Source organism: Heloderma suspectum, chromosome 3 (genome assembly GCF_057233095.1).
Source record: "Heloderma suspectum isolate Gila_16-S chromosome 3, 16-S_ref, whole genome shotgun sequence".
Taxonomy (NCBI): Eukaryota; Metazoa; Chordata; class Lepidosauria; order Squamata; family Helodermatidae; genus Heloderma; species Heloderma suspectum.
In genome coordinates, this window is record NC_139460.1 from 34,800,414 (window position 1) to 34,828,126 (window position 27,713).

At 44.5% G+C, this 27,713-nt stretch overlaps 1 protein-coding gene across 1 annotated transcript; it reads right to left on the reverse strand.

Annotated features, from left to right (window-relative positions):
• Positions 1-24,408: 24,408 nt before the first annotated feature.
• AMER2 (APC membrane recruitment protein 2) lies at positions 24,409-26,452 on the reverse strand. The gene is made up of 2 exons (XM_084841643.1): positions 25,470-26,452; positions 24,409-25,292 (listed from the first exon to the last, which is right to left on the reverse strand). The coding sequence occupies exons 1-2, from the start codon at positions 26,326-26,328 to the stop codon at positions 24,409-24,411; spliced, it is 1,743 nt and encodes a 580-aa protein (XP_084697769.1). The 5' UTR covers positions 26,329-26,452.
• Positions 26,453-27,713: the final 1,261 nt, after the last annotated feature.

The window sequence follows — 27,713 nt, forward strand, 5'->3', positions numbered from 1 at the left end:
AAATCCTGTTTACCAACACTGATAAAAAGAAAAGAAACCTAAGTACGTGTAGTTTCTCATTTTAAATGCAATGAAATCATAGCACCTTCATGACTACAGAAATAAAATGGAGTTTGCAACTGCTGCCCTGATGATACATTCATTTACTTTGGAATAAGCACCCTTTTGCTGTAAAAAAAGAAAAAAAATGATAATATACGTATATCTAAAGGGAAATTAGCATCTGTAGCCGGGTACATGCCCGGCCTGCTCTTTACCCTTTGACTATAAAATGCTTTTTAAAAAATAGTAAGAAAGGAAGGATGCTGTGGTGAGCAGAAGTAGGCCCACTGGGCCCCAGCATAGCCATACCAGCCCAGGTGCTGATACCAGGCCCATTTGCTGTTGCCCCCATCACTTGCCAGACTTGGGCTGGATCTACACTTACCGCTAGGGATGTACGAAAGTCACTTACCTTTTTGACGGGGTGATTCACAGTGGGGGGGGAGGCGTTCTGCACCTTCCCCCGAAATCCTAAACCGTCTGGCTCCACGGACCCGCTGGCCAGGGCCATCCGCAGCTGGAGTTCCGGCCACGGACGGGCTGCTGCGGACACAAATGACGGCCGCCGTAGCGGCCGCCATTTGCATCCTGTGAAGCTGCCGATAGGCTACATAAGTATTTATGTAGCCTATCACGGCAAGCCCCCCCCAAAAAAACAGCGTAAGCAAATGGCGGCTGCGGCGGCCGCCATTTGTGTTCCCTATTTTGAGCCGTTTTATCCTACGTAAATATTTATGTAGGCTATTACAGCGAGAAAAAAAGAAACTACGCTATTTGCGTTCCCTTTTTTTCGCCGTTTTATCCTACGTAAATATTTATGTAGCCTATTACAGTGGGAAAAAAAGGAACTACGCTATTTGCATTCCCTTTTTTTCACCGTAATAGCCTACGTAAATATTTACATAGGCTAAAATGGTTCAACATAGGGAACGCAAAAGGCAGCCACCGCCATTTGCATACGCTGTTTTGTTTTGTTTTTGGCTTGCTGTGATAGGCTACGTAAATACTTACATAGCCTAGCATGGCCTCCGCAGGGACGCAAAAGGCGTCCCTGCATTAGCCATGATAGGCTACGTAACTATTTACGTAGCCTATCATGGCTATGATCAGGAAGCAAATGGCGGCCGCCTTGCGGCCGCCATCCACAAGTCAGCACGGATGGCAGCAGGTAAGTGCTCCATTTCGCGCGCCTTTCGTGGGTTGGGGGGGCAGGGGCTTTTTTCCGCCACAGATTTCGGGGAGCCGAATGCACTAGCATTCGGCCTCACCGAGATCCGTGGTGGAATTCTCTGACATCCCTACTTACTGCCTTTTTTCACTTCCAATGAGGTTTCACCACCCGCCTTTCACACTACGCAGTACCCGACTCGAATTGGAACCGGAATTTCTCACTTCTGTGCTCCTGCTTTCAATGCCCTAATATCCCGGTATTTCCCCTTAATGTGCTCTGATTTTCTGCCTTCGCTACCGTATCCGGTCGTAGTCCCCTCCCCCGCCTGTCCATATACGGTGGTGTTTGTATTTCCCTCCTGTCCAATCCCAGCTCTCGACGGCCCCATGTCTTCTTCCGGCTACTGATTGCATAGCTTCCTCAGCAGCCCCCATTTCCTCAGCAACAAGCAAAAGGCTGGATGTGCACGCGTCTGTCTGATCTCGGATGCTAAGCAGGGTCGGCCCCGGTCAGCAGTTGGATGGGCGACCGCCTGGGCATTGGGCTTCCTGCACTGAGCAGGGGGTTATTCTATCCCTTCAAATGAGATTAAAGTTTTACCCCCTCCTATCCCCCGCTCTGGATGTTTTTTTTTTAATTAAGGCGTTATCCTCACAGAATCGGGGCTTCTCCACAATGTTTTTTTTTTTCTAATTCAGGCATAATCTTGGAAGATTCGAAGTTGTGGAGTCTGGTGGCTCCAATGTCAGTGGGGTGTTGGATCTCAGTCAGAATTCTAAAGGAGCTTCACACCTTGGATAGCTCCTTTACAGTTCTGACTGGTTCGGACTGAAAGCTGGAGTGGATTCACCGCCCCACTGACATCGGAGCCACCAGCTTTCACTGGACTTGGGGGTCATCTTGTCCTTTGCGTCAGGCAGCAATAAGTCTTGGTTCAGCTCCACTCACTGGGTAGCCTTCTATCTCTCTGTCACTAAGCATCTCTACACAAGCCTAAAATCCCGCATTTAAAACGGGGCTTTCTGCTTCCATTTTAAATGTAGGATCACCACGGACTCCCTTTACATGCACTTCCTTTCCCTCGCCCCTTTCTCTGCCTTATCTGAGTCTTCCATATGTTTCATTATACAGCTGCTAGATGGCGCTGTGGTCTAGCTCCTCTTATTGCGAGTTTTCCTCTTTTCAAGAGGGAACTCGAGCAGAATTCAAGTGCTGAAATTTAGTAGCTCATTATCTCTGATCTTTTTAACAATGGAATAAAGTCATTCAGTGTGGGAGATGCCCTGGAGGTTGACGACATCGCCTAAAGGACCCGCAAATGTCGGTGAGTAAGCAATCTCAATAGCAGGATAAAAGCTCCGTGTGAAGAAGCCCACTGTCTCTGTTCCAGTGTTCCATTCAAAAGCTGAGAATAGCACCAACCAGTATAACAAGACTGTTCTGCAATCTAAGAATGACACCCATACCAACAGTTGGAACTCCTCCCAAGGACTGAGTGCAGACCCTTTCTTTATGTTGATGCACCATCCCTGGCTAATTGCTAATACACATTTTGAGCTACAATAAAACTATCAGTTCTAAAAACCATCACTTTTCTCCCATTGAGCACTTCTGAAGCCACACCAAAAGTAAAACCAGTATAAGTTGAAGGGCCTTGGCATGCAGCCTGTCCTGTAGAGCTCAGTTCCAAAAGCTTTAACCTTCCTCCTTGCCAACAGGATCACAGCCAAGGCCTTTGTATTCCATTGGTCTCTTGTAAAGGGTCATGCTGCTGGAGCTGATTATCTTTATAAGTAAAGAGGGTGTACTGTGTATGGATGCCCTGGGCACCAAAATGCAGCAAGGGAGAAGTGCAGGGTCAGGCCACAACATTTTGCTACCTGAGGCTGAGCAGCAAGTGCAGGGCCAGCAGCAAAGGCAGGCATAGCTGGGGGCCTACACTCAGGGCCTATGCCTGAGTTGCTCCTCCTCTTCACCACTGCAACCTGCTTGTTCACCTGCCTCTCGCTCTGGCCCAGATTATGGGGGTAGTGAGAACGGGAGCGGGAGATGCCACGGCCTGCTTTGCTCACTGGCTCTCTGCCTCTCAAGCAAGCATGTGGTAGCAATGATGAGAAAGAGGAGGAGGAGCAAGAGCCGCCGGTGACAATGGCAGCAAGAAGGTGGGCTCACCGAGGGAGGGGGCCCATTGAGGGTATCTTGCCCAAGGGCCCGCAAAAACCCGGAGCCAGCACTGAGCAAATAGCACTCCCCACCCACCCAAGTCAAGATGCACAGCCGTCAAAGCCAGCCAAGTTATTTTGACACACGATGCAGAAAATCCCACAAGTACCTCTCCCCATTCTGGCAGTAAAAATACAGTAATAACAAAAGCCAGCGTAGTGTAGTGGCGAGAGTGTTGGACTGAGAGCCAGGAGATCCGGGTTCTGCTCCCCACTCGGCCCTGGAAGCTCACTGGGTGACTTTGGGCCGGTCACAGACTCTCAGCCTAACCTACCTCGCGGGGCCATTGTGAGGATAAAATGAAGAGGAGGGGCACCATGTGAGCCGCTTTGGGTTCCTTGCAAGAGGAAAAAAGGCGGGATAGAATTGCAATAAATAAATACATAAATAAATAAATGTAAATAACCGACCATTTGCTTCCCTTTCAGATCACACAAAATCTGCTGCCTGAGGCAGCCACTACGTTCTGCCTAATGGTAGGACCTGCCCTGTTTCCTTGGGAGATGCAGTCCCAAAATAGGCAAGAGCAGCCTCGTTGCTGAAGCGGGGGGAGCAAGCTCACATTCCTTCTCACCCACAAAGTCATCACAGGTCCCCCCCCCCCAAACAAGAAAAACCAGCGGGGGGCTGAGGGTGGCGAATGCGTGCTGCCTTCATGATGCTTCTGGAAGTTGACATCAGAGCCTGTGAATTTTGGTGGCGTAGCAGTGGTGGTGGGGGACCTCACTGTGGGGGCCTCACTGGGGTGCGTGCGTGCCCATCCCAGTACTAAAGTGGTGGTAGTGGTGAAAGCTCGGGCAAAGCTCTGAGCTGACCTAGTGTTAGAAACAGGCGGGGGAAGGCGGAAGAGTCTTACTCCGTTTGCCATTGGCTGAACTGCTCTGATTCTAAAGTGGGGCGGGGCGGGGCAGGCAGAAGGGCCTGAGGGTAGAGGAGGGTAGCAGAAGCAGGGGCCCAGGAAAAGACAGAGGGCAGGCAAGAAGCTAAGGCAGCCTCCCCCAACCTGGTGCCCTCCAGATATTTTGGACTTCAGTTCCCATCAACCCCAGCCAGCATGGCCAAAGGTCAGGAACACTGGGAGTTGAAATCCAAAATATCTGGAGAGCACCAGGTTGGGGGAGGCTGGGCTAAAGGAAGCAGTGGAGCTTAGGAAAGGCATCAGCGTAGAAGAAGGAAAACAGGGAGAATATGGGCAGAGAGAAGTGATGCTGCAGGTGTGAATACCTGTACCTCTTCGCATATTGGTACAAACTTGGCTGTATATTGGTACCACTTGGCCACAGTGGTATAGGCATTAGTAACCTCAAAATTGGATTACTGTAATGCTCTCTATGTGGGCTGCCTTTAAGGCTGGTCCAGAAATTGGACCTAATGCAGAATGCAGCAGCTTGGCTGTTGTCAGAAGCAGCTCCTTTTCAGCATCCAAGTCCTTTGCTGAGGGAACTGCACTGCCTGCCTATTCGCTATCAGGTCAGGTTTAAGGTATTAGTACTAGTGTACAAAGCCCTAAACAACTTGTGACCAGGATACCTGACAGCACGCCTCCTTCCTTACCAATCTGCCCAGTCACTGAAGTCATCAGGGGGCATGTTCCTGGTGGTTCCACATGGACCTATGGCCTGGCTGGAGTCCACCAGGAAAAGAGCCTTCAGCATGGTGGCCCCCTTCCTGTGGAACTCTCTGCCTTTGGAGTTCAAGCAGGCATCAACATTCATTCCAGTGCCTCCTGAAGACATTGTTATTTCGAGGCCTTCCCTGAATGACCATCTGCGGTTTATTATGTTCAGAATCTGTTCTTTTAACATGTTTTGATTATTTTAATTATGGGGTTTTATTCTTTTATCTTGCTGTTCACAGCTCTGAAATCTTTGATGTGGAGCAGTGTGTGCATGTGTGTGCACGCGTGCGCGTATATATATATATATATATATATATATAAAATAAAATAAACCCAGCTACATTTTTTTACTGTAGGCTTCTAGTAAGAAGATTTCCATTTTGTAACCATTATACACTTGACCTGCCCACCCTGGGGCCATTCCCCCCCTCCACGTGGGCTACACACCTGCCGCATCACCAACTTCAGTGGTGGCAAAAAAGCCCAGCGATTTGCCACCGACATTCAGTAGCAAGCCACTACAGAAGGCTAAAACAGCCCAAATTAGCTGCTTTTCATGCTAAATGTGACTGTTTTAGCCTTCAGTAGTAGTTTGCTTGTGAAATTTGGTGGCACAGCACTGTTTTTTTTTTGTTGCCACTCCTGTTTTCATCACAGTGGGTTACCCACCCCTGGCCTACACCATGAGGCAGTAAGCTTAAAGGACTTGTTCAAGAGCCTTCCAGAAATCTGTGGCAGAGCTTACCCTAGCTTCCAGATTACTCCCATCCCCACATACCGTCATATTAACTATTCTTCCCTTGGGAATTCGCTTAATTCATTTTCAGCACTGTAATGGAAGCGATCCACCTTCAGAACTGAAAGACTCCAGAGGCCATAGAGAGCCTCCGTGATGTACATTAATGGACTTTCACAACAAAACGAAGATGCTTATGTTTTCATTGCAATGTAATGGAAGTTGCTGTCACATGTGGTGAGCAGGTCCAATATGTGAATGGCAGATGATGATGCACAAGTAAAATGTCATTAGATGAAAATATTTGATTTGAAACAGACCTTGATGGTGGGTGAAATCTCAGAGAAGCAATATCTGACATGTCTAATGCAAATCACCAGCTTGGAGAAAGAAAACCAGATGTGACAAGGGAAGATTGAAATAAAGTCCCAAAGGGAAAGGGAAGGTTAGAAAGCTTGTTAAGAAACCTGCTACCATCTGGAAGGCAGTAAGAGACATAGATCGATAAAAATTAGTCTTCCCGTGGGACAAACTAGGGTGCTAGCAGCTGCCCTAGCAAGATCAAAGGGCTGTGAGGACATTAGATACCTGTGTGCTCTGGAGAACCTTTCTGGCTGCAATCTGGGTTAATTTTGAATTTATGAAGGTAGCAGATGATTCACCAAAACTGGTTCATGCCCCCCCCCCCCTTAAATTTGAATGTTAGGATAGAATTATGCATTAACTGAAAGTAGATTCTGTGCTGTTTCTCTCTCCATCCACCCACCCCGCCTTATTGTGTAGGAAGGATAAATTATGTCATGTTGGAACAATAGCATCAATGCACACTGTTGCACAGGCGCAATATATCCAGCTGGCTTGAGTCAAAAGTGCAGCATCACAAGTTCCGATACTGCCCTGGCAGGGCAGTCCCTGCACCTGGGTCTACACGCTTAGCTGCCAACAAGTTATTTCTTGGGATCATAAGGATTTATGCTCATGTCTCCTTTCTGATCAAATATAGCTAGGCTAAACCATTTCAAAATTCCTGGAAAATCTGGATTGTATTTGGGGCGGTGATCCTACACCAGGGGTGGGGAATGTGTGGCCCTCCAGATGTTGCTGAACTGCAACCCAGCCCATCAGCCCTAGCCAGCAGAGCCAATAGTGAGGGACAATGGGAGATGAAGTCCAGCAACAACTGGGGGACCACACATTCCCCATATCTGTCCTACACAATTTCTCACATCTGTTTGTCTATCTTTTGATCTATTTATATTTGTTACATTTATATCCCACCTTTCCTCCAAGGAGCCCAAGGCATGATCCTCCTCCTCTGTATTTTATCCTCACAACAATCCTGTGAAGTAGGTTAGGCTAGGAGTCAATGACTGGCCCAAAATCACCGAGTGAGCTTCATGGCTGATTGGGGAGTAGAACCCGGGTATCTTGAATATCAGTCCAACCACTATACCACACTGCCTCTCTAACTCCTTAACATCTAACTCCCATCTATTTCAATGGTGCATTTTTGCATGTGATTGCACAGGCAGGCTGAAGACTTACTATTCTTCAAGTAACAAAGAGAAAATGGCTGTGCTCACACAACACACTAACCCACACTCAGTGGTTGAGTGTGGGTTGTTGTTGAACTGTGGGTTGTTTGTTCAACCGTGGGTTAGCATGTTGTCCAAACCCAGGACATTTTCTACAGGGTGACTTGTTAACCATGCAGTTGTGGCTTATTTTTCTTGAACAAGCCACCTTGAGAACCCATGGTTTGTTCTTGGGTTGTTCAGGGTGGTTAACAAGCCAACCTGAGGAAAATGTCCTGGGTTCAGACAACAGACTAACGCATGGCTTGACAAACAACCCACGGTTCAACAACAATCCACATTCAATCACTGAGTGTGAACCCAGCCATTGTGTTCTGGAATGGGTGTACCACCTAGTGCCTCCAACTGGCCTGGTTATTCTCGATCTCTTCCCCTCCCCTTCCTGTTGGTAATATATGTGCATCTTCATACATTGCTTGCGATGGCTCCTGGCCTCACTTACCCTGCTGCCACATCATCATAAAAGGCAGCTGGGACTTCAGTGCCAGGAGCCACTTCAAACACTGGCTGCACAGGATGGCATGTCTGTAGCACCACTTGCCAGAGAGCAACCTGGTTCATCCCACTTGTTTGACTAAGCAGCATGAGTAAAACCCTTCCCCCCATTGTGTTGGTAGGCAAATAGTATCCTGCAGGCATTACTCTTGAGATGTAATCATGTCACGTTGGAAGCTGGTCGTTCCCTCCAGTGAGTTATAAGCTGTAACATTCCTCTCCAGCATGGTTGGTTTCACACTGGCCTTTCTGTGTCAAACCAAATAGGCAAGACTTTGGCTTGGGTTAGTCACGTGGATTCTCCAAGGGAAGATATGCTAATAGAACTGTAAAAGCAATGTTCTATAAATAGCACCAACAGAATCGCTTGAACTGATGCTTAAATGGAAGGCTTTCTCACTCAATTGCAATTCACCATTTTTCCTCAGATAGGGAGATGACATTCACCTTTCTGCATTTGCTGCATCCAGAAAACATTTTTAAAAACCAACAATCCCCCCCTTTTTATCTATAAACAACAACACATTATATATACATATTCACAATTATTCTGTATCGACATATAATATTTCAAAAAAGAAAAACAAACATACAGTGAGGACAAGAAAACAAAAAGGATAAAACTCCTTTAAATTTCTCATCCAATCTTACTGTATTTTTTTTTAAGAACCCACACCAAATTTTAGAGAAGTGAAAACATAGAAAAGAATTTATCTTATGTTGGCCAGATGCGTTTTGCACTGGGTGGGGCAGTCTGGGGAGAAGACAACTTGTACTTAAAGAACAGTCCTATACAGTCTACCCAGAAGTCCCATTGACCTCAATGAGGCTTCCTCCCAGTTAGGTGGGTATAGGATTGCAGCTTTAGCCATGTAAACAGGTTCTACCTCTTTTATATAAAGGGGTGGGAAGAGAAATTCATTGTAAGTTTTCTAAGAAAAGCTGGCTGTGCGTGTCACCCACTGTTTCATCAAACTTGGTGGTAATGCAAATGAAATATTGAACGCCTCAAAGGAAATTGAGGTATGCAGCTGCCTAAGAGACTCAGGATCCAATTATGCGGCAGGGAATCCCTCTCTCTTTCTGTGGGAAATGTTTGAAGCCAGGGGCTCTCAGGAGGAGACAGCTCAGCCCATGCAAAGCGATGTGCTTGCAGAGCTGTTGTTCCTCACTGGGATTTGGATGAAGAAACCTGCTTGCACAATGCTGTGTGTGCACATCAGAGGAGATATGGAGCACCAGAGCAGGAGCATATTATTGGCTATGTCTTCGATATCTTGATTCAACGAATAGAAATGACATAGATTCATTTTGGTCACATTATCTGCAAAAGTTAACTATTGTAGTCCAGTCTACTAATCTGTAAATATGAGTGGGGCACTGTCTGGGAAACATAGGCCTGGTTCGCATGTAATGGGAACCCATGGGTTGTTTAAACCATGGGTTGTCAGGGCCACGTGGGAGCAAGTACTCTGCTTCCTGCCTGCTCACCACTTCCACTTTGCATCTGCGTTCATCAACAACCCAGGAATGCCCATGGTTTGTTGCTGGGTTAAAACTTTGGGTTGTTTGTCCCTCAACAACCCAGAGTTCCAGGTTTGCATGTCGGATCAAACAAGCTGCTGATGAAACCGGATGCAAAGCAGAAGCAGCGAGCACACGGGAGGCAGCACACTTGCTCGTTCTGGCATGGCCACATCAACTCCTGGGTTAAACAACCCAGGAATTGATGTTACATGCAAACATGATCATATATAAACTGCTCTGAGCTCTTTCGGAAGAAAGTGGGGTATTGGTAAGAAACAGTATTTGCTTGCTACAGTATTAGTCCCAGTTGAAATCCACTCAATTGACTGAAGAACAGAGCTTGATGGATTTTGTTTTTGTGCTTAGTTGATTGCTACTGCCACCATATCTTGATACAAGCAATAGCAACTGTGGACTCTCCATCTACACAATGCTGCGCCTGTAATCCAATTGCTTTTAGAGGAATTCTGGGAGCTGAATTTTCAATGTTGCAAGTAGCATTATCTGTTTGGGTTTGGGGGCAGCTGATATAATGTCAGCCTTGTGATTTATCTGCCACTTATATTTATATTTGTCATGGCTGTATTTTACGCATTGATGAGTTTTGTGTGTGTTACTGCTATTTTTATATAAACCTAAGTGTATGTGTGGGGGCGGCTTGTCATTACATATATTGTTATACTGAATGTTATAATGATATTGTTAAATTGATCTGGTTATACTAGTTGTTTGCATATAGTGTTAGTCACTATGGGTTTTTATTAAGAAAAGCAGGTTACAAGTTCTGGTCAAGTAAATAAACATACAAGACATTTGTGTGTGTGACTGAAAAAAAAAGGTTATAAGTTCTCGTCAAATGAATAAATGAATCAATCAATAAACAAACAAGACATTTGGGTGTGTAATTCCAGAGGACTGCAGCCTTACTGATCAACAACAGAAAAAACAAAATGGATTGGTTGTATCAACCATAACACAACATACAACAGTGATTGTTGTTCAATCGTTAAGTCGAGTCCGACTCTTTGTAACCCCATGGACCATAGCACGCCAGGCCTTCCTGTCCTCCACTCTCTCCCGGAGTGTGCTCAAGTTTATATTCATTGCATCAGTGATGCTATCTAGCCATCTCATCCTCTGCCGTCCCCTTCTCCTTTTGCCTTCAGTCTTTCCCAGCATCAGGGTCTTTTCCAGGGAATTTTCTTTTTGCATTAGGTGGCCGAAATATTTGAGCTTCAGCTTCAGTACCTGTCCTTCCAAAGAGCACTCAGGGTTGATTTCCTTTAGGATTGACTGATTTGACCTCCTTGCAGTCCAGGCGACTCGTAAGAGTCTTCTCCACCACCACAGTTCGAACACATCAATTCTTCGGCACTCAGCCTTCCTTATAGTCCAGCTCTCACAGCCATATGTTGCTACTGGGAAAACCATAGCTCTGATTATACGAACCTTTGTTGGCAAGGTGATGTCTCTGCTTCTTACTATGCTGTCTAGGTTTGCCATAGCTTTCCTCCCAAGGAGCAAGCGTCTTTTAATTTCATGGCTACAGTCACCGTCTGCGGTGATCTTGGAGCCCAAGAAAATTAAATCTGTCACTGCTTCCATTTCTTCCCCTTCTATATGCCAGGAAGTGATGGGGCCAGATGCCATGATCTTAGTTTTTTTAATGTTGAGTTTCAAACCAGCTTTTGCACTCTCCACTTTCACCCTCAACAAGAGGCTCTTTAGATCCTCTTCGCTTTCTGCCATTAGGGTGGTATCATCTGTGTATCTGAGGTTGTTGATAATTCTCCCAGCAATCTTAATTCCGACCTGTGATTCATCCAACCTGGCGTTTCTCATGATGTATTCTGTATATAAGTTAAATAATTTTGAACCAATCGGTTGTTCCATGTCCGGTTCTTACTGTTGCTTCTTGACCCTCGTACAGGTTTCTCAGGAGACAGGTAAGGTGGTCTGGTACGCCCATCTCTTTCAGAATTTGCCACAGTTTGTTGTGATCCACACAATCAAAGGCTTTAGCATAGTCAATGAAGCAGAAATAGACGTTTTTATGGAATTCTCTTGCTTTCTTCATGATCCAGCGAATGTTGGCATTTGTTTTTAACTTTTAAGTTTATGAATCAGATGGGAAAAGTACAATTAGTCCAAACCTTTCATTTCTTACAAGTGGCTATGAAAACTATCAACATTCCCAAAGTCGCAAAATAATCAAAGAACATAAAAGGCCCAGTCTAGGCAAGTGTGGTAGAAGTATGCCTGCATATACAGAAGCCCCACAGGACTCCACAGAACCCTGTTTTTCTCTTGTCTTCCTCACAGGCATGGTCACAGTCAGCAAGAGGGGCTATTGCAGGGAATGGGAGGCCTCATCCAGCCTCCATCTCTGCACCATGCTCTGAGCACAAGCAATGTGCTTGGCCTTGCTACATAGAGGGAAGTCTTGATGGCTATGTGTCAAACAGGCACCCAGACCTCCATTCCCTGCAATGCCCCCTTGTGCTGTCTTTGTGCTAACCAGTGCACTCATGTTTGTAGGTAGATACAGAAAACAGGGCTCAATTGTGACCTGTGGGACTTCTCTGTGCTCTGACTGTGCTCAGCCAGATCGAGCTCCATATAGATATTTGCACCACTCAAATATAAACATTGTTTAGACTCTGCCAAAACAATCTATTGATATATGTCTGGGGTAGGCAACCTGGTGCCATCCAGATGGACTACAGCTCCCATAATTCCTGATGATTGGCCATACTGAGAGTTACAGGAGTTAGAGTCCAAAAGATCTGGAGGACACTAGGTTGCCTGGCCTTATATATGTTGTAATTTTAAAAAATGCTTTAAAGGGAAATATAGCTGGAGACTACTATTTTGATGGGTGCAATCTTCCCAAAAGTCCTTCTATGTAAGCCCATTGAAATAAATGGGAGTTGCTCAAGAGCAGTTTCACATACTACCTCTGCTCATTGCAATGGAACTTGCACAGCAGAACCTGGAGGTGAGTTGTGCCCAATGTTTTATTTGTAACTAACACACACACACACCAGTGGAGGCTGGTGGCTCTGATTTTGATAGGGCTGTAAATCCACCGAAATCAGAGCCACCAGCCTCTACTCACTCACACACACACCATGTCATGTATACCATTAAAGAGGTCAGCCTTCCCCAACATGTTGCTTTCCAGATGTTTTGGATTTCCACTCCCATTCCCCTCATAATTGATCATGCTGGCTGTAGCTGATGGGAGTTGTAGTCCAAAACATCTAGAGGGCACCATGTTGGGGAAGGCTGAAGGGGGACAGAACAAGAAAAACTCTAATCAAACTCAACAGAATCATGACCAATGTTTAAAGGCACTTAACAATTCAGTATGCAGCTGTCATGTATTAAGCCACCTCGCTTGTACTGTTAAAGATGATGGCTCTTTGTTACTGGAAAAGTACAGTGTGCCTGCTTTCCAGCCAAGAAGGTCAAGTGAAATGAAAAGTAAGTGTGTGTGTGTGTAATTCATGTCTGCATTGGAGATAGCTCAGCAAAAAGAGCACAGGGGGAGGGGCAGGGGGAAGAATGTTCTTGTAGTTAAAAATGAACTGTCAGTTACAATGTGCCGAACGCAATACACCAAATCAATATTTTATAACAGTACAAATCCATCTCATTCAGTTTGCATCATGCCTATTCCAGCTTTCTCAAAGGTAAACTAAACTCTCTTAAAGCACAATTCAATGCATGTTTAGGCAGAAAAAGAAGTCCTACAACTCCCAGCATGCCCCAACCAGTATAGCTGGCTGGAGGGATGCTGGGAGTTGTAGGGCTTTTTTCTGTCTAAATATGCACAGGATTGCACCCTTAAGAGCTTTTTCCTTATGTTGCGCCCTAAAGAGCTTTTTCCTTATGTTGCTAGCAAGCATAGAAATATATAAACCTGCCAGTGTATGTGATTACAGTCTTATCTAATTATATGCATGTACAATGGCCAATTCACACTTTATGCAGCATCACAGACTTCACCTCTCATGCTTGACAAGCAGAAACATCACTTTCATGTCTTGGTGTTATGCTTACCTTGATCGATTGGTCTTCAACTGGTGGGTCAGGACCAACAGGTTGAATCCTGGCCTAAAGCATCTAGCTTTAGACAATTTTCTTGATTTTTATTTGGGGTTTCCAACAGAAAGAAAAAGAGAGAGGGCAGGAGGTGAATCTCAAGTTGCAAAGGTGATCATGGCTCCTATACCTGTAAAAACTATGTGAAAGAAGGAATGTTGGCAGGTGGAGCTTGTCATGCAGTGAGAAAAAAATGACGCCTTCTGACATTATTATTATGGGTACAGGATCCTTGTCTCCCTCTGGATGTGATCACAGAAAGAAGAAGAAACACATACAGAAACACATGTGCATCCTCATCCCCATCAAACGACACATCTAACAAATTTAAAGAGACCAAGATGAGCATTACAGTGCAGATGTACATCCATATATATAGATGCATTTGCATCAGTTATGCATGCAAAAGATTGCATGCCTACGGAGGGCATTGTAGCTCTTGGTGGAGCACATGCTTGGCATGCAGAAGGACCCAGGTTTAATCCCCAGCATCTCCAGGTAGGGGTAGGAAAGCATCCGGCCTGAAACTCCATACAGCTGCTGCCAGACAGTGCCAACAATACTGAGCTAGATGGATCAGTGATCTGACTCAGTGACCCAGTTTCCACAATCGCAACTGGGGAAATAGGCGTGTCTTATCTCCTCTGCCACACATGCTGGTCACGTGCTGGGGGGATTAGCATAATTACTCTCAGTAGCGTTGCTTGTCATGTCATGTGAATCCAGCCAGGCTAGCTTGTTTCCATGGGTAACAAGCCACCCAGAACCCATGGACTGTTGTAGGGTTCTGCGTGACCGACACATGCAGGGTGCTTAACAAACCACCATGGCTTATTAATCACCCTGCAATTGTGCGTATTGGGTCTGTATAAGGAAGCTTTCTATGTTGGCTGCTGCCATGAGTGGATCTACCTTGCTGGATCAGGGGAAGTGTTTGTAGTTACAAGACACAGACATTTGCCTCCTGAATCCTTGTTTGCACGTCATTATAATGGCATCTAGGACCCATGGATATTCAATCAATAGCTTTGACTTAGGATAAGTGCTAGGGGACCGTAATGTTGGCTGGAGTGAGTTGTAGCCATTTATGTAAAAGCAGCTATTTATTCAAAGCAGATACAATCTATTTTTCTTCAATGTGTCTGTGTGAAAAGATAGACTGAACTACTTTGATACTCCAGTGGTGATTTCTTTAATGTAACATAGATAATGATGATGATGATAATAATAATAATAGGTCCTTACAATCTGAAACCAACTGGATCAACTTGCTAAATAATATTTTGTTTTACTTGAAACTGCAATTAAAGTCAAAAAGAAAAACATACTTATTAAAAACACAAAATGAGGGCAGGCAGAGTGACACAGTAGACAGCACATAGGATTCACTGTACTTAAAAGGATCTGATCCCATTTCTGCCATCACAGGCTAAATTAAAGATGGCAGTGATTGTGTTAGCTTCAAATTGCACATGCCTAACGCCAGGGACAAATCCTGGAGTGAGTTGAAATAACAACAAAAATAGAAAGACATGGTTTGCATTTAGATCAAATAAGAGAGAGATTACCACAACAATATACTGAACAGTGTGGATTTCTGTAGAACAGTGAAACAAATTTTTAGATAGAAGTGGAGGTGTGTATTTGGAGATTGTTTATGGATTCTATTTTCACTGGTGTTAAAATATATATTTTCCCCTTAAAACATGGAAGGTTAAATATTTAATCTTCAGTGGCACATACTCAAAATCAAAACCTTTTATTCTGGATCAATTGCTCCAGAATAACGACGCATTTCTGGTTTTATATCACCAATGAGGTTAAATGTATGCCATGCAGACATCGGTCATGAAACCGTGGGTGTGGGGCGGGGGACACACATATCTTTTATTATTTTTCAATTACCTTGATGCTCTGGATAAAAGAATGGTTAAAGCCTGTTAAGGTGCTAACTATTGTCTATTAAGTGATATTGAGTATGTGCCCTAAAGCACTGACAGCATTGATTTTAGTCAGAACAATGAACTCATTACAGGACAAATTTCCCCCCCTCACTCCCTGACAGCAACTGTAATTTGTACACTTTGAGTCCTTATGTGTTGAGATAAATCAAACACAAGCCAGCAGTGCTGTCTACCACATCATATACTGTAATAATTTGGCTTTCTGCAATGCACAGCGACATCCCATCCTAAACAAAACAGATCTTCTAACAGCAGTATCATTTATTAGCAAAGCCTGCATTTTTTTCCACTATGAGCTATACATTGTTCCTTGAAGGTTAATAAATTCAGGCTGTGTTGTTTGGGAGAAAGACAAGAGGAGCATGAGGTAGCAGAATGGAGTGGGCTGCTCATAAAAACTGCACTGATGGGAACACTCATCGAAAATACACTGCTGTGGTGTGACATGCTCATAAGACAATGCATGTACAGCCTACAGTGTGCTTGGCCTACAGAGGAAGAACACATATTTGGCAGGAGGAGGGAGGGAAATTTTCCTGGAAAATGCACTTCGGGTTGGGCAAAATGGGATGGGCATGGAGAAAGCATTGCTGGCAGCAAAGAAACTGAGTGAAGAATAAGTAGGATGTAATCACTGTGGGCAGTGGAGCAGGAGGGATGTGCATGGAGTATATACTGCAAGCAATGAGAAAATACATAGTGGCAGTGGGAGGGAAGCACATTTAAAAAAGTGCTGCTGGTGCTCGAAGGGGACTGGATTAAAACTACAGGCAGAATCTGTGTGATATCAGAGGAGAGAGAAAGGTCTGTATGAAGAATGCACTAATTAATAATGGTGAATGTTTGAAGGAGAATTTGTGCTGATGGGGTGTGAACAACCAGTTATTCTTTTCTATATAGCTCCACTTTGAGCAGGCAATACTAGCCAGTAATGCTCACAGTCCATGGTAAAAAAAAAAAAAAAAAAGCAGAGCAGGTCAGGGGGCATTTCTATTTCATAGGTGCATAGATATGGACAGCCACCAGGATTTTGGCAATAAGGTTATGAGCTCTTGCATGGCTTTAGGCTTTGTCCATCCCATTCAAAAGGATGGGATTTATGAGGGGCACAGCAAGAAGCAGACTGGCACAAATACCGTGCCATTTAGAGACATGGTGTTAACAGAAGTGCTGCCACCAATAATGCAAATAGATGACATGTTTTACCATGGATCCCATATAATTTTTATAGTATTTTATCCTCAATTATGAATGTGAGCTAAATGTTATACTCGAACTCCATTTCCCCTGGCACTCTGTGCCTGCTCCTTTTCACTTCTACCACTAGTTAGCATGGCTTTTCCATGGCACAGCCCCTGATCTGAAAGGTTAAAAAGTAACTTTGTGAACAAAACAGATTCAAGCCAATCACCTCCAGAGGTTTCCATGAAAATGCTGCTCACCGTATGAAAACATGGAAACAGAAGCGGCAGAAGAGAGAAAGAACAAAAGGTGTTCAAACAAGCCCACCAGGAAGGGATGTCTATCTACACAATCAGCAGGTCTAGATTCACCTTTACAACTCTTGTCCAGAAAAGAGACTAGATGCCCTAAGTATTCTGATGTAACTACACACTGTATTTCAACTTCCATCACAGAGTTGGAACACAAGGTGGCTTCGCACATAAAATTATGTCTGACACCAAGTGCACACTTGACAGGGAACTATAGCCAGTCCTGGCCCTCCGGCAGTACCCATGTTTTTGAAACAGATAAATATATAAGGTGTGCACCCAAGCAACATGATGTTTGATGCAGCTCTCAGACTTGATATGCTGAAAGACTGGCAGTCCTCCCAATCTGTTTCAGCACTGCAGTGAGGGCTCCTTTGTTTCACATCCAGCCCAGATTATACAAGTACCGGCCCGGGGTCAAAGTGCGTGTGATGCAAGAGTCCTGTGATTGGAGTCCTGAATGTCTTTTTCCTTTTACAAAAAGCAGCTGGGTTGGAGGGGGCTGTGGTGGAGTCTCCCCCTTTGCACCCACACAGGTTCTCTGAAGTAAATGTCCCCTACCCAAAGATGCTGTTAGCTGTGAAAGAGAAAACCTCCAGGCTTAAGCAATTAAGCTTGTAATTTTCCCCTCCACAGCTAAAAGTAGCTGTGGGGTGGGGTGGATTGCAGCCATAGCCCAGGGGCAAAGAGTTACACTTCCCCTTCCCCCATGCCATGACCTTAATCAAAATTGGCCCTCCCAGTGACTCCTTTTGTAATAGAATTGGAACTCCCATGCCATGTCTGATTGTTTAGTATGAAGTTGGAATACTAGTAATTTATCATAGGTTTCACATATCCACCAACTGATTTTAAATTGCAATGTTCCATGGTAGTCAATGGCAATAAAGTGAGCAGACACCATCCCAAGATTATTTTAAAATGCACTGCCATTATACTAGTCAAAATGGTAATAGGGTCAGTATAATTATACATGGGCAAATGGGTGATTTCTTCCTAAGAAATAGGTGTGGAACGCGCTGCTGCTGTGCTTTGCATAAAGTATGTCAATATACAATTCTTCTATAACCTTCATATATGTACATTTCTTCCTCACCAACATGATTTCATATATGTACATTTCTTCCTCACCAACATGAAAAGGCAACATGATTTCATATTAATAACAAGAAAATTTTGCTAACAGCCTGATTTCTTAAAAAATAAATTTTTGCTGTTAAATGAACATCTAACTTCTAAACGAACTGTAAGATCAAACTGCCTCATCCAAAAAGGTTTTTGAAGGGAGAACACGCTGTTTCACAGGATGAAAAGCTTCTCAGTGCGCTCAGGATGCAAATCAACAGCTTCCTTTGAGCTTGGGCAGTCCCATAAATTTCCAGACCAGCTAACAGTTTTGCTTCACTAAGCAAAGCATGGTGATTTGGTTTCCCTGGAATAGAAGCACTATGATGAAATTGCCCTCAGAATCAGACATTTCAAAGACTTTCGTACAATACCATTTTAATCTAGATAAATAATTCAGTAGAGGTCATGAAAAATTAACCAGGGGAGGAATTTTCATAGGATAAGCTTATAAACAGAAACCTATGGATTCTGCCCGATTGCTAACCTAGGACTTTGTGGCAGAGATTTTTATAGGGAAACCAGTTCACTTCTTCAGAAACGGATCATGTGATTACTTTGTAAAGCTAGGGCCTGTCTTAAATCTACTGCATGTGCTTTATTCCGATAACTGCTAATGGCTGCAGTCCACATACCATTTATCCCAGGCTAAAGCCAATTGAATTGCTCCAGAATAAGTGGGTTGTGGACTCCTGCCAATGAGAGCAATGCTTGTGCACTGAGATGAGAACGAAGTCTTTGTCTCAGATGCAGACCACACCTATGGCACAACAAACTTTTCATCTATGCGAGCAAAATAAAATCACACAGAGGAGTTCATACTATTAAAAGGAAAAAAAACTCCTTTTAAAAACATATGCTACACAAAATACTGGACCTGTATAGTATTTTATATCATCTTCTAGGAGCATCTAAAATGTACCAGGTGACATGTAAGTGCAAAGAGTTTAAAATGCCAAATTATACCTGATCTAACACACTCTTTACATATTATGTACAGAGTAACAACTATACAAGCATCATCCCTAGCAGAATTATACACAAATAAAGCCTTCTTTAGAGAATAAAAATAATGACATTGTTATTAAAGAATACAGCATCTTTGGGACCTGGAAGATCATTTCTGCCTATCAAGGCTGTAGAAATACAGGAATCTCTGTGATTAAAATACACATCTCTACAGAATGCCACCAGGATGGTAATCTCCGTATGTTTCATTCCTTTAATTCCAGCACTTCACCATTTTTCTCAATCATTAACCTATCAGAGTGCTCTACAGGTAACAAAAGGGAATGAAATACATCTAATATAAGTTTGCTGAACATCCCTTTCAGTGCATTGTTCTAGGCACTGCTTATATTTATAACATACAAATATAATCTTATTAAAAATAAAAGCATCCTGGCAAAAATTAGTTACAGTTTATAAATTGCAGAATTAAACATTTCAAAATCATTAGCCACTTAAAGCTGCAATCTTATGCACACTTTCCTGGAAAAAGAGACCACTAAATAGTAGGACTTACTTCAGAGTAAAAAAGCATAAGATTGCACTGCATGAAATGGTGCTTTATGAATAATTAAGGACCAGTGCTTAAGACACTGGTTTGTGGCAGTATGTGGGTTGAACATAACTGTGCTGATGGGGGTATGGCAAAATGTGGGCACATAATGAAAGACTGGGATCTGAGTAATGGGGAAGCATCATACTCAAAGTCAGCACTGATACATTTAATTCCCATGAAACCAGAGTAATGTGGCATTATGCTATGTTTTCCAGTTGTGGAAAGAGCTCTCCATTACTTCCTTTCAGGCTAAAGTATCTTGTGAGAACTGAGTTTCATATTCCTGGCTCCTTCAGGACTTGAAGGACTCTCCAACAGCTTGGTGAATTCACAGAGACAGACATGCGTAAGCCTCATTCTCACAAGACCTATCTGCATTCACACAGATACCCTATGAATGCAGTGTCACACAGATACTCCATTCATACAGACTATTATGTGTCTTTAAAATGTGGAACCATCCCCATGTCTACACAGTTTTTGATCTGACACAATAAACCAGCCAATCTCATGTTATTGTGGTAAAATACAAACATTCTTTTTCAACTTATCTCCTCCGCCTTCTTTTCAAGATATGATTGTCATCAACTTATAAACACTCCTAGCAGACAGAACTGCTACCATGCCAGATTGTACCAATTGGTAGGTACAAACTTATTCCTTCCTTTTTCTTCTCTTCAGACCTACTTGCCAAATGCCAGCCAAGTAAGGGCTTACTTGGATCCCACCCCTCCTTACTGTCATGAGTAAACTAAACTTGCAATGGAGCAGATAGGGAAGCTTTAACTCCATCCAACATTACGAAACTGCTATCATGGTACATCATCAGTGTGTTAATCAGGAGCCAAAGTACTTGCTTCTTGACAAAGAGATAATGTTACTGTTAGTTAGTTGTATACATGGTCCTACCCCCTTACCAGCAAAATCACATGACCATTTTTTATCATGGAAACACTCCCTCATGCACGTTTGTTATAAATGCTGTTAATAACCACTAAAGATGTTGACAGCAGGTAACACTACTCCTAGTACTGTGAAAAAATAGTTGAGTGTATAACATCTTAGGCCTTCAAAATCAACTTTCAGAAGAGAAGCAACAACAATGGAAAATGAAAGCGCAAGAAAATGAAAGAAAGGCAAAATATTTTTAATGGTGCACCTTAGTCATAAATGTGAGGGGAACCTTATCTATGGCTAACTCTAGTGTTTCTTCATATATACAAATGCAAGAAAAATAAGGACTCTCAAATGGCAAAATTGTTTCTTAGTACTTTAAATAATGCACCATTCTTTCAACCTCTAAGTGTGCAATCCTATGCATGTTTAGACAGAAGTCCTACAATTCCCAGCATGCACCAACCTGTCTGGGACTTGTAGGACTTTTTTCTGTCTAAACATGCATAGGATTGTGCCCTAATTAACTCTTCCTGCATATCACAACATCCTCTTTCCCACTCAACTTTCGGCTCCCTAAACCACTTCTTTACACAATTGCTCCTTTAAAACCAATGAGCAACATTTTGATAGTTTTGCATAAATGGCATGCAAAAGGAGGGCATGACCTTCACTGATGTAAAACAGAGAATAGTTGTTTTTTATATGATTAGGATTAAAGTTCTGTGCTCTCTGATTCTCCCCTTCCAGAATATTACAGCTACAAGGGGAAAACCATTTAACCTAGTGAATTTTCAGAGCTCTCAATGGGAGGGTCTACACAAGGGTAAGTCAATCACCCTCTGCACCCTAAATATTTTAAAAAACAAAACTCACACACAATCAGTCCAAATATGAATCCCTTTCCCAGGCAAGTAGAAGTAACCATCAAAACAAGTTGACAAGATTTGCTGTGTACCTTGGTCTGTTAGTTTGTGCATAGAAGTGTATGTACCCTTTAGCATATTACTGAAGTGTGTGCATGTACAGTATGTGTGTCCGTAAGAATATACATGCATATGTACAATATGTATGTGTGAATGGATGCGCCTGCATCCACCCACAAACACATTCTGACAAAGTAAACAAAATAACCCACCTGGGTAGGTACATTAGCACTCTGATTCTAAACAAGTGTTTTCTTGGGAAACCCATTAATTACAACAGAACCTATTGCCAATTAAGCATGCTTAGAACTCAGCTTTCAGGCTCTAACACACAGCAAGAGAGTAAATATGAAGTGAAAGGCTAAGATTTGATTGATTCTTGCCTTCCTCCTCTGGGATAATGGAAGACATGACCCACCTCAACCTTGCTGCATGTAATCTACCAACCATTAAAAGCAATATTCCCACTATTCTCAAGGATTAAGGGCACAATCCTATGCATGTTTAGACAGAGAAAAGGCTGGGGAATGCTGGGAGTTGTAGGCCTTTTCTCTGTCTAAACATGCATAAGATTGTACCCTAAGTGGCTTGAGGATCATAAGCTCTATCTGCATGGTTGCAAGTGAAATATATTATTGACTGGGATCCAAATATCTGCTTAGGCTCATGGGAAGGGCTTGCTCTAGCCTAGTGAACTTCTTTTTGTTAAACAGTCATATCACAAACTGCTTTTGACCACCACCGCCCCACCCTAACTTTCAAAAGCAGTTTCCTATGTGGCACGGAGACTGTTGGTTGGGGAAATAAGTCTAAAGTTCCCTTAGGATCACAACACTAGTTCCACAGTTCTTCAGAACCTGACCTCTGTGAATAGCGACCTTGGCTGGGATCCAAAAAAGCTGCTTAGCTAGCTCCAGGTGCCCATTGTGGGGTTGGGGGTTGTGCTTCTCTCCTTCCCCTACCAAATGGAAAGTTACTTATGAAACTGAAGGTACATTAAAAAGCAGTTTGTGAGAGCACATGGGGTTCAGCAGTTTACTGTTTAAAAAAGAAGGGGGAACACCCACACAGCATGCCCAAACCCTTGGGTGTGCCTAAATTAGCTCCTTGGCCTTTGTAAATAAACATCCTGGTTCTGGATTTTTTCTGCAGTCCTGTACATAGGCTGTTTAAACACCATTTAAATTAATGGTATATAAGCAACCTAGTTGTGGGCAAGATTACAGTCTTCATATTTTCTAGCTTTTCTTCCTTAACATACTGCTTTAATGGTCTTATGTATATGTATACCTATATTTACTTACAGCCAATTTAAAGGAGAGGTTAAACAAACACTTCACTAAGGTGAAATCTAATTTACTCACATAAGTAAATTTAAGATTTTCTAGGTTATAGAATATATGTTTTTTAAAAGCAAGTTTTAATTTTTTTAAAAATGCATTATTTTCTGGATTGAAAACAGTACCCTAGTGTTGTTCAATTTTTAATTTTTTTAAAGCACTGTTATCCCATTAGGCTGTTTCAATCTACCTTGAAAATAGGTCTTTAGGCACATCATGTGATGCTGCTTCATTGAAAAGAAGTCAATACAGTACTTTTCAGTAAGCACAGCTTATATTCAGTGGCAATTAACATGTATGTCTTGCCCATGATGATAAAACCATGTAATGGACTAACAGTTTGCTAATTTCCCTGTCTTCATTAAAGTAAAATAATATTTAGCCTAAAACATGGGAGTGGAGGTGGGAGAAGCTAAACTTTTTTAATACCCTAAATTAAATGTATTGTCTTTTGAAAATAACTTTTTAAAAAGAGTTTGCAGCCTCAGACTGTCACTCTGCAAGGGAGGGAACTGAAGTTCCTTTTTATAAATTCCTGAAAACAGGGGGTTTGCAAAAAACAAAACAGCATTAGACCCTTAGCTCTGATATTACGCATTCATCACTTTTGTAAAATTAACACTAGAGTTGTTTATCACTGGGTGTTAGAGCCCATATAAAATTTTGCTCTAGTTTACTGTACTTTTAAGAAGTTCCATACATTTAGAATTGTAAAATTATCAAGCTATAAAAACTAATTTTGCTTCAACTCTAGTAAATACAGAAAAAACATTTTAATTTAAAAAACTGTAGCACTAAGAGTAACATATGCATCTATTTATACATGAAGAACAGTTTATTGTATAAATGTTGTAGTTGTCTCTATATTAGCATTTAGGAAAATTATTCCCTTGAACCTGATCATTTTATGCATCGGAAAAATATTGGTGTAAACATCTGGGAATTCACTAGATTTCTTCATTACCCACTTACATTAGGACAGAGCCAAAGCTAACAGACAAACAAAAATATACCTTCGTATTATAGAAATCCACCTAACTTGTTAATCAGCTGCCTTTCACAAATGGGTTTGATCAGCTGCTAGTTGACAGTGCTCTCTATGTCTCAGGTTAAATACCTGGGATTTTACTGTTGTTGTTGTTATTATTATTATTATGCTTTATATTTTCCCACAGTATGAGAGCAAGCATCATTTCTCAGAATAGGCCAAAAACATTTAAAACAAAAACCTATATATACTTGAAAACTTCTTTTGGTCCTCTCTCTCCCATAGCTCTGTCCATGTTGAAGAAGTCATGGCACAAGTTTGCATTATTAATTATATTCCTAATCAAAGTCCTGCTTCCACAAAACGCATGGAAAAGTGGCCTCTCACGTGGTTTAGTGCTCCAGAAAAGCAGATACAAATGTTAAAAAAGTGCTCAAAAAGAATCTAACCTATATATATATATATATATATATACTATATATATCACGATGGAATTCAGAAGCACATGTCCCTTACACATGTAGGTGACTTCCTTTAGGTGGTGCCAAACTGCTTATTAGTGGGTTCCTGTAAAGGCTGGCATACCCTCTTTATCTCCTTCTATTTTTTGGCACTTTCATGATATGTGGCTGCTTTACCTGTTGTCCCTGCTAAGCTCCGGTAACTGGCCCGGTGTACGAGCACTTTAGAAACTGGGATTTTTGTTCTAGGGATCTCACTTTTGGTAGGCTGATGGTGTGCAATGTGATGGCTGTTAGTGGTATCTGGCCCATGGCTGCCATGCGGTGATGTAAAATGCTTGATACTGATGGGTATCTTGGAGTCCTTGAGTGAAGTTGTATGGGTTTTGACCAGACATGTGGTAGATACTGGAGACAGTGGCTTGCAACAAGTCATGGAGGTGATGTCTTCTGCAGAAGTCACCGTGGCTGTGTTTTCATCAGGATCAGCATACAGATCATAGAGAGCATCCCCACTGTAGCTGTCCCTGGGAATTACCTCTTTCTGGATACTGTTGGTATTGTCCTCCTCAGGTCCAGGTGTGGTGGAATCCCAATAACCCTCATCACTGCTGGGGATGGCTTCCTGTTGCTCCTTTTCCCTCCTTTTCTGGTCTTCTTTATGGTTGTGGTGAACCGGAATCTGGTTGAGCCCAACGTGTTTCCCAGTTGTTGGCCCATCCTGAACCCTTTTGGCACAGCTGCCATCTTTGGAGGCCTCTGGAGATTCTTTCCTTCTTGGTGTTTCCTGTGACTTCTCCTCAGTTTGCGACAACATATCCCAAAACTCTGGAGTGCACGTATCCCCCACCTGCTCGGGGCTAGCCATCTCCTCTCCTCCTCCTTGGTAAGCCACCACGCTGGGAGGCTTTTTGGAGGCGCCCGTTTTGCCAACCCCAGGGGCACTCTTGTCACCGCCACCTCCACCACTGCCACCGCCGCTGCCCACGTCTTCGTCCGGGTCGGCAATAATGTCCCCACAGCCTGTAAGAGAGTCAAAGCTTTTCAGTGAAGTCACGTCAGCAAACATCAAACAAATACGGTCAATGGATGGCTCAGAGGGTGGATCAAGAGAGGAAGGGTCAGGGGCAGTCGCCGCCGTCTCTTGACCGCGTTCACACTCGGGCTCAACAGGGGGGGAAGGCTCGATGGGGATGTCACCTGTTATGGCTGAGTCCTCCTTGGTCCCTTGGCCCTCACCCTCCGGCCGCTCGGGGTGGCTCTCCTTCGCCTGGATTCGGGGAGGCTCCTCTCCTCGGGAGGTGCGCGGCGCGGGCGGCGGCTCGACCCCGGGCGTCTCCTGGGTGGGCACCGCCTCCGCGGCCTGCGGCGGGGCTAGCAGCTGGCCTCTGCTGGCCGGCCTCGGAGGGCTCTGGCGGGCTGGGGGGGCCGGCGGCGGCCGCGGCGCCTCCTCTTTGATGCACTCCAGGCTGGCGGTGAGGGAGCCTGGCATGAGGAGGCTGGGCTGGCCCTCGGCGCTGTCGCCGGCCTCGCCCTCCTTGGCCCCGCCGCCGCCGCCCGGCTTGTCCCGCCGGTGCCACCGCATGCTGCTGAAGAGCCCCTTGAGCCCCCCGCGCCCTTTGGGTCTCTCGCCTTTGCCGCCTTCGCTCGGGCGGCCGTTTTTGCGCAGCAGCGAGAAGAAGCTGTGCGACTTGCCCGCCGCCGCCGAGGGGGAGCAGGAAGAGGAGGAATCCTTGGCGCCCCCGCCGCCGCCGAACTGCTCGTCCCCGCCGCCGCCGCCCGGTTCCTCCTTCTTGCCGCTCTCCTGCACCACCTCGGCCAGCCCGTCGTGGGTCTTGCTCCTCACCATGCCCGCCGCCGCCGCCGCCTGCCCGCCGCCCCCTTCGCCGCTTTTGCCTTTGCCGCCGCCACTGCCGCTCCTCACGCCGAAGATGCTCGGCACGGCGCCCCCGGATTTCCTCCGCTTGAACAGTTTGAAGGCGGTTTTGTTGAGCTTGCCCGAGGGCGGCGGCTGCTCGCCCACCGCGGTGGGCTCGGCACAATCGCAGTGCACGTCCATGGCGGCGGCGGCGGCGGCGCCTGCTGCCTTCCCCTCCTGCAGCCCCCCACGGATGCCTGCTCCTGATTTCCGTCGCTCGCTCGCTCGCTCGCTCACTGACAGCCCCGCCGCCGCCGCCGCCGCCGCCTCCTGCTCGTCACCATGGCAACCTAGGCAGGGCTAAGCAGCTTTCCTCAGCCCTGGGCCTGGGCCTGGGCCTGCGCCAGGCCCCGCCGTCCACTCCCAATCAACCTGAGCTACAACAGCCACAATCAAAGCCAGGGAGGGAGGGAGGGACGGGGCGAGAGGCGACTCCTTTCTAAAAGCGGGGAGGGGGAGGGCTTACATAACTTAATCCGCTTGGGGCTGCTGTTACTGCGGCTGCTCGCTCGCTGAGCATATGCCTGTGCGCGGAGGGCGGCGGGGGGCTGCTCTATTTGGGCTCGCGAGGCTGTTGCTCACACGCTCGAGCAACGCGAGGACGCCCCTTATGATCACCGGCTTCCTTCCTCCTCGCGTGTGTTTCAGAGGTTAATTCCTTGAGAGAGAGAGAGAGATCGGGGCTTAAGCCTTTCTTAGATATCACACCTAACTGAGAAACGGTTTCCCCATCGCAGCTGTTGGGGGGGGGGGGAGGCCCTTTGCCCATGCTCAAAGGCACTTTGACAAAGCGGGGCCTTAACGTTGGAAGGAAGCTCCAGCAGAAAGAAGCGCCTACTTAGTCAAACCTTTAAACCCAAACGTTGGAGAGGGGTATGCATCTCATCTTGCCAGAAGAATGGAGATACAAAGGACTCGTTTTATTGCAGTGTACGCTGCAAGCCAAATAAGCTAGGTCATTTCCATTGGGTCTGGGGGCATTCTCTGCCAAAGACTCTTTAAAAAACCACACACCTAACTTCAAAACACATATTTATTTCCCCTACAACCCACATTGTCACACCATGTCTCAACCTTTAAATATAAAAAGATTCAGAATTTTAAAATCCTACATTTGCTGCTAAGGATGACGTGAGAACCAGTTCTCAGGTAATCAGAGATTTCTGGACTGATTAAAATTGGTTAAGGTTGCAGAAATATTCCAGTATTAGGTTGGGTAGATTTACAACATCAACCTATGCAGCCAGGTTAGGCAACTTGGTGCCCTCCAGATATTTTGGACTACAAGTCCCATATGCCCTCGCCAGTATTGGCAGTGATCAGGGATTATGGAATTTGTAGTCCAAAACATGTAGAGGGCACCAGCTTGCCAATCCTGTACCTGCTGTACAGATAATACAAAGAAAGAGAGAGAGAGATAAACAATTTGACTCAGAGCTCAGTCCTGTTACCAGACCTAACACCAGCTCAGGGGTGGGATTTAGATCAGGAAAATGGTGCAGGGGAAAAGGTTAAACTTCCCCAGC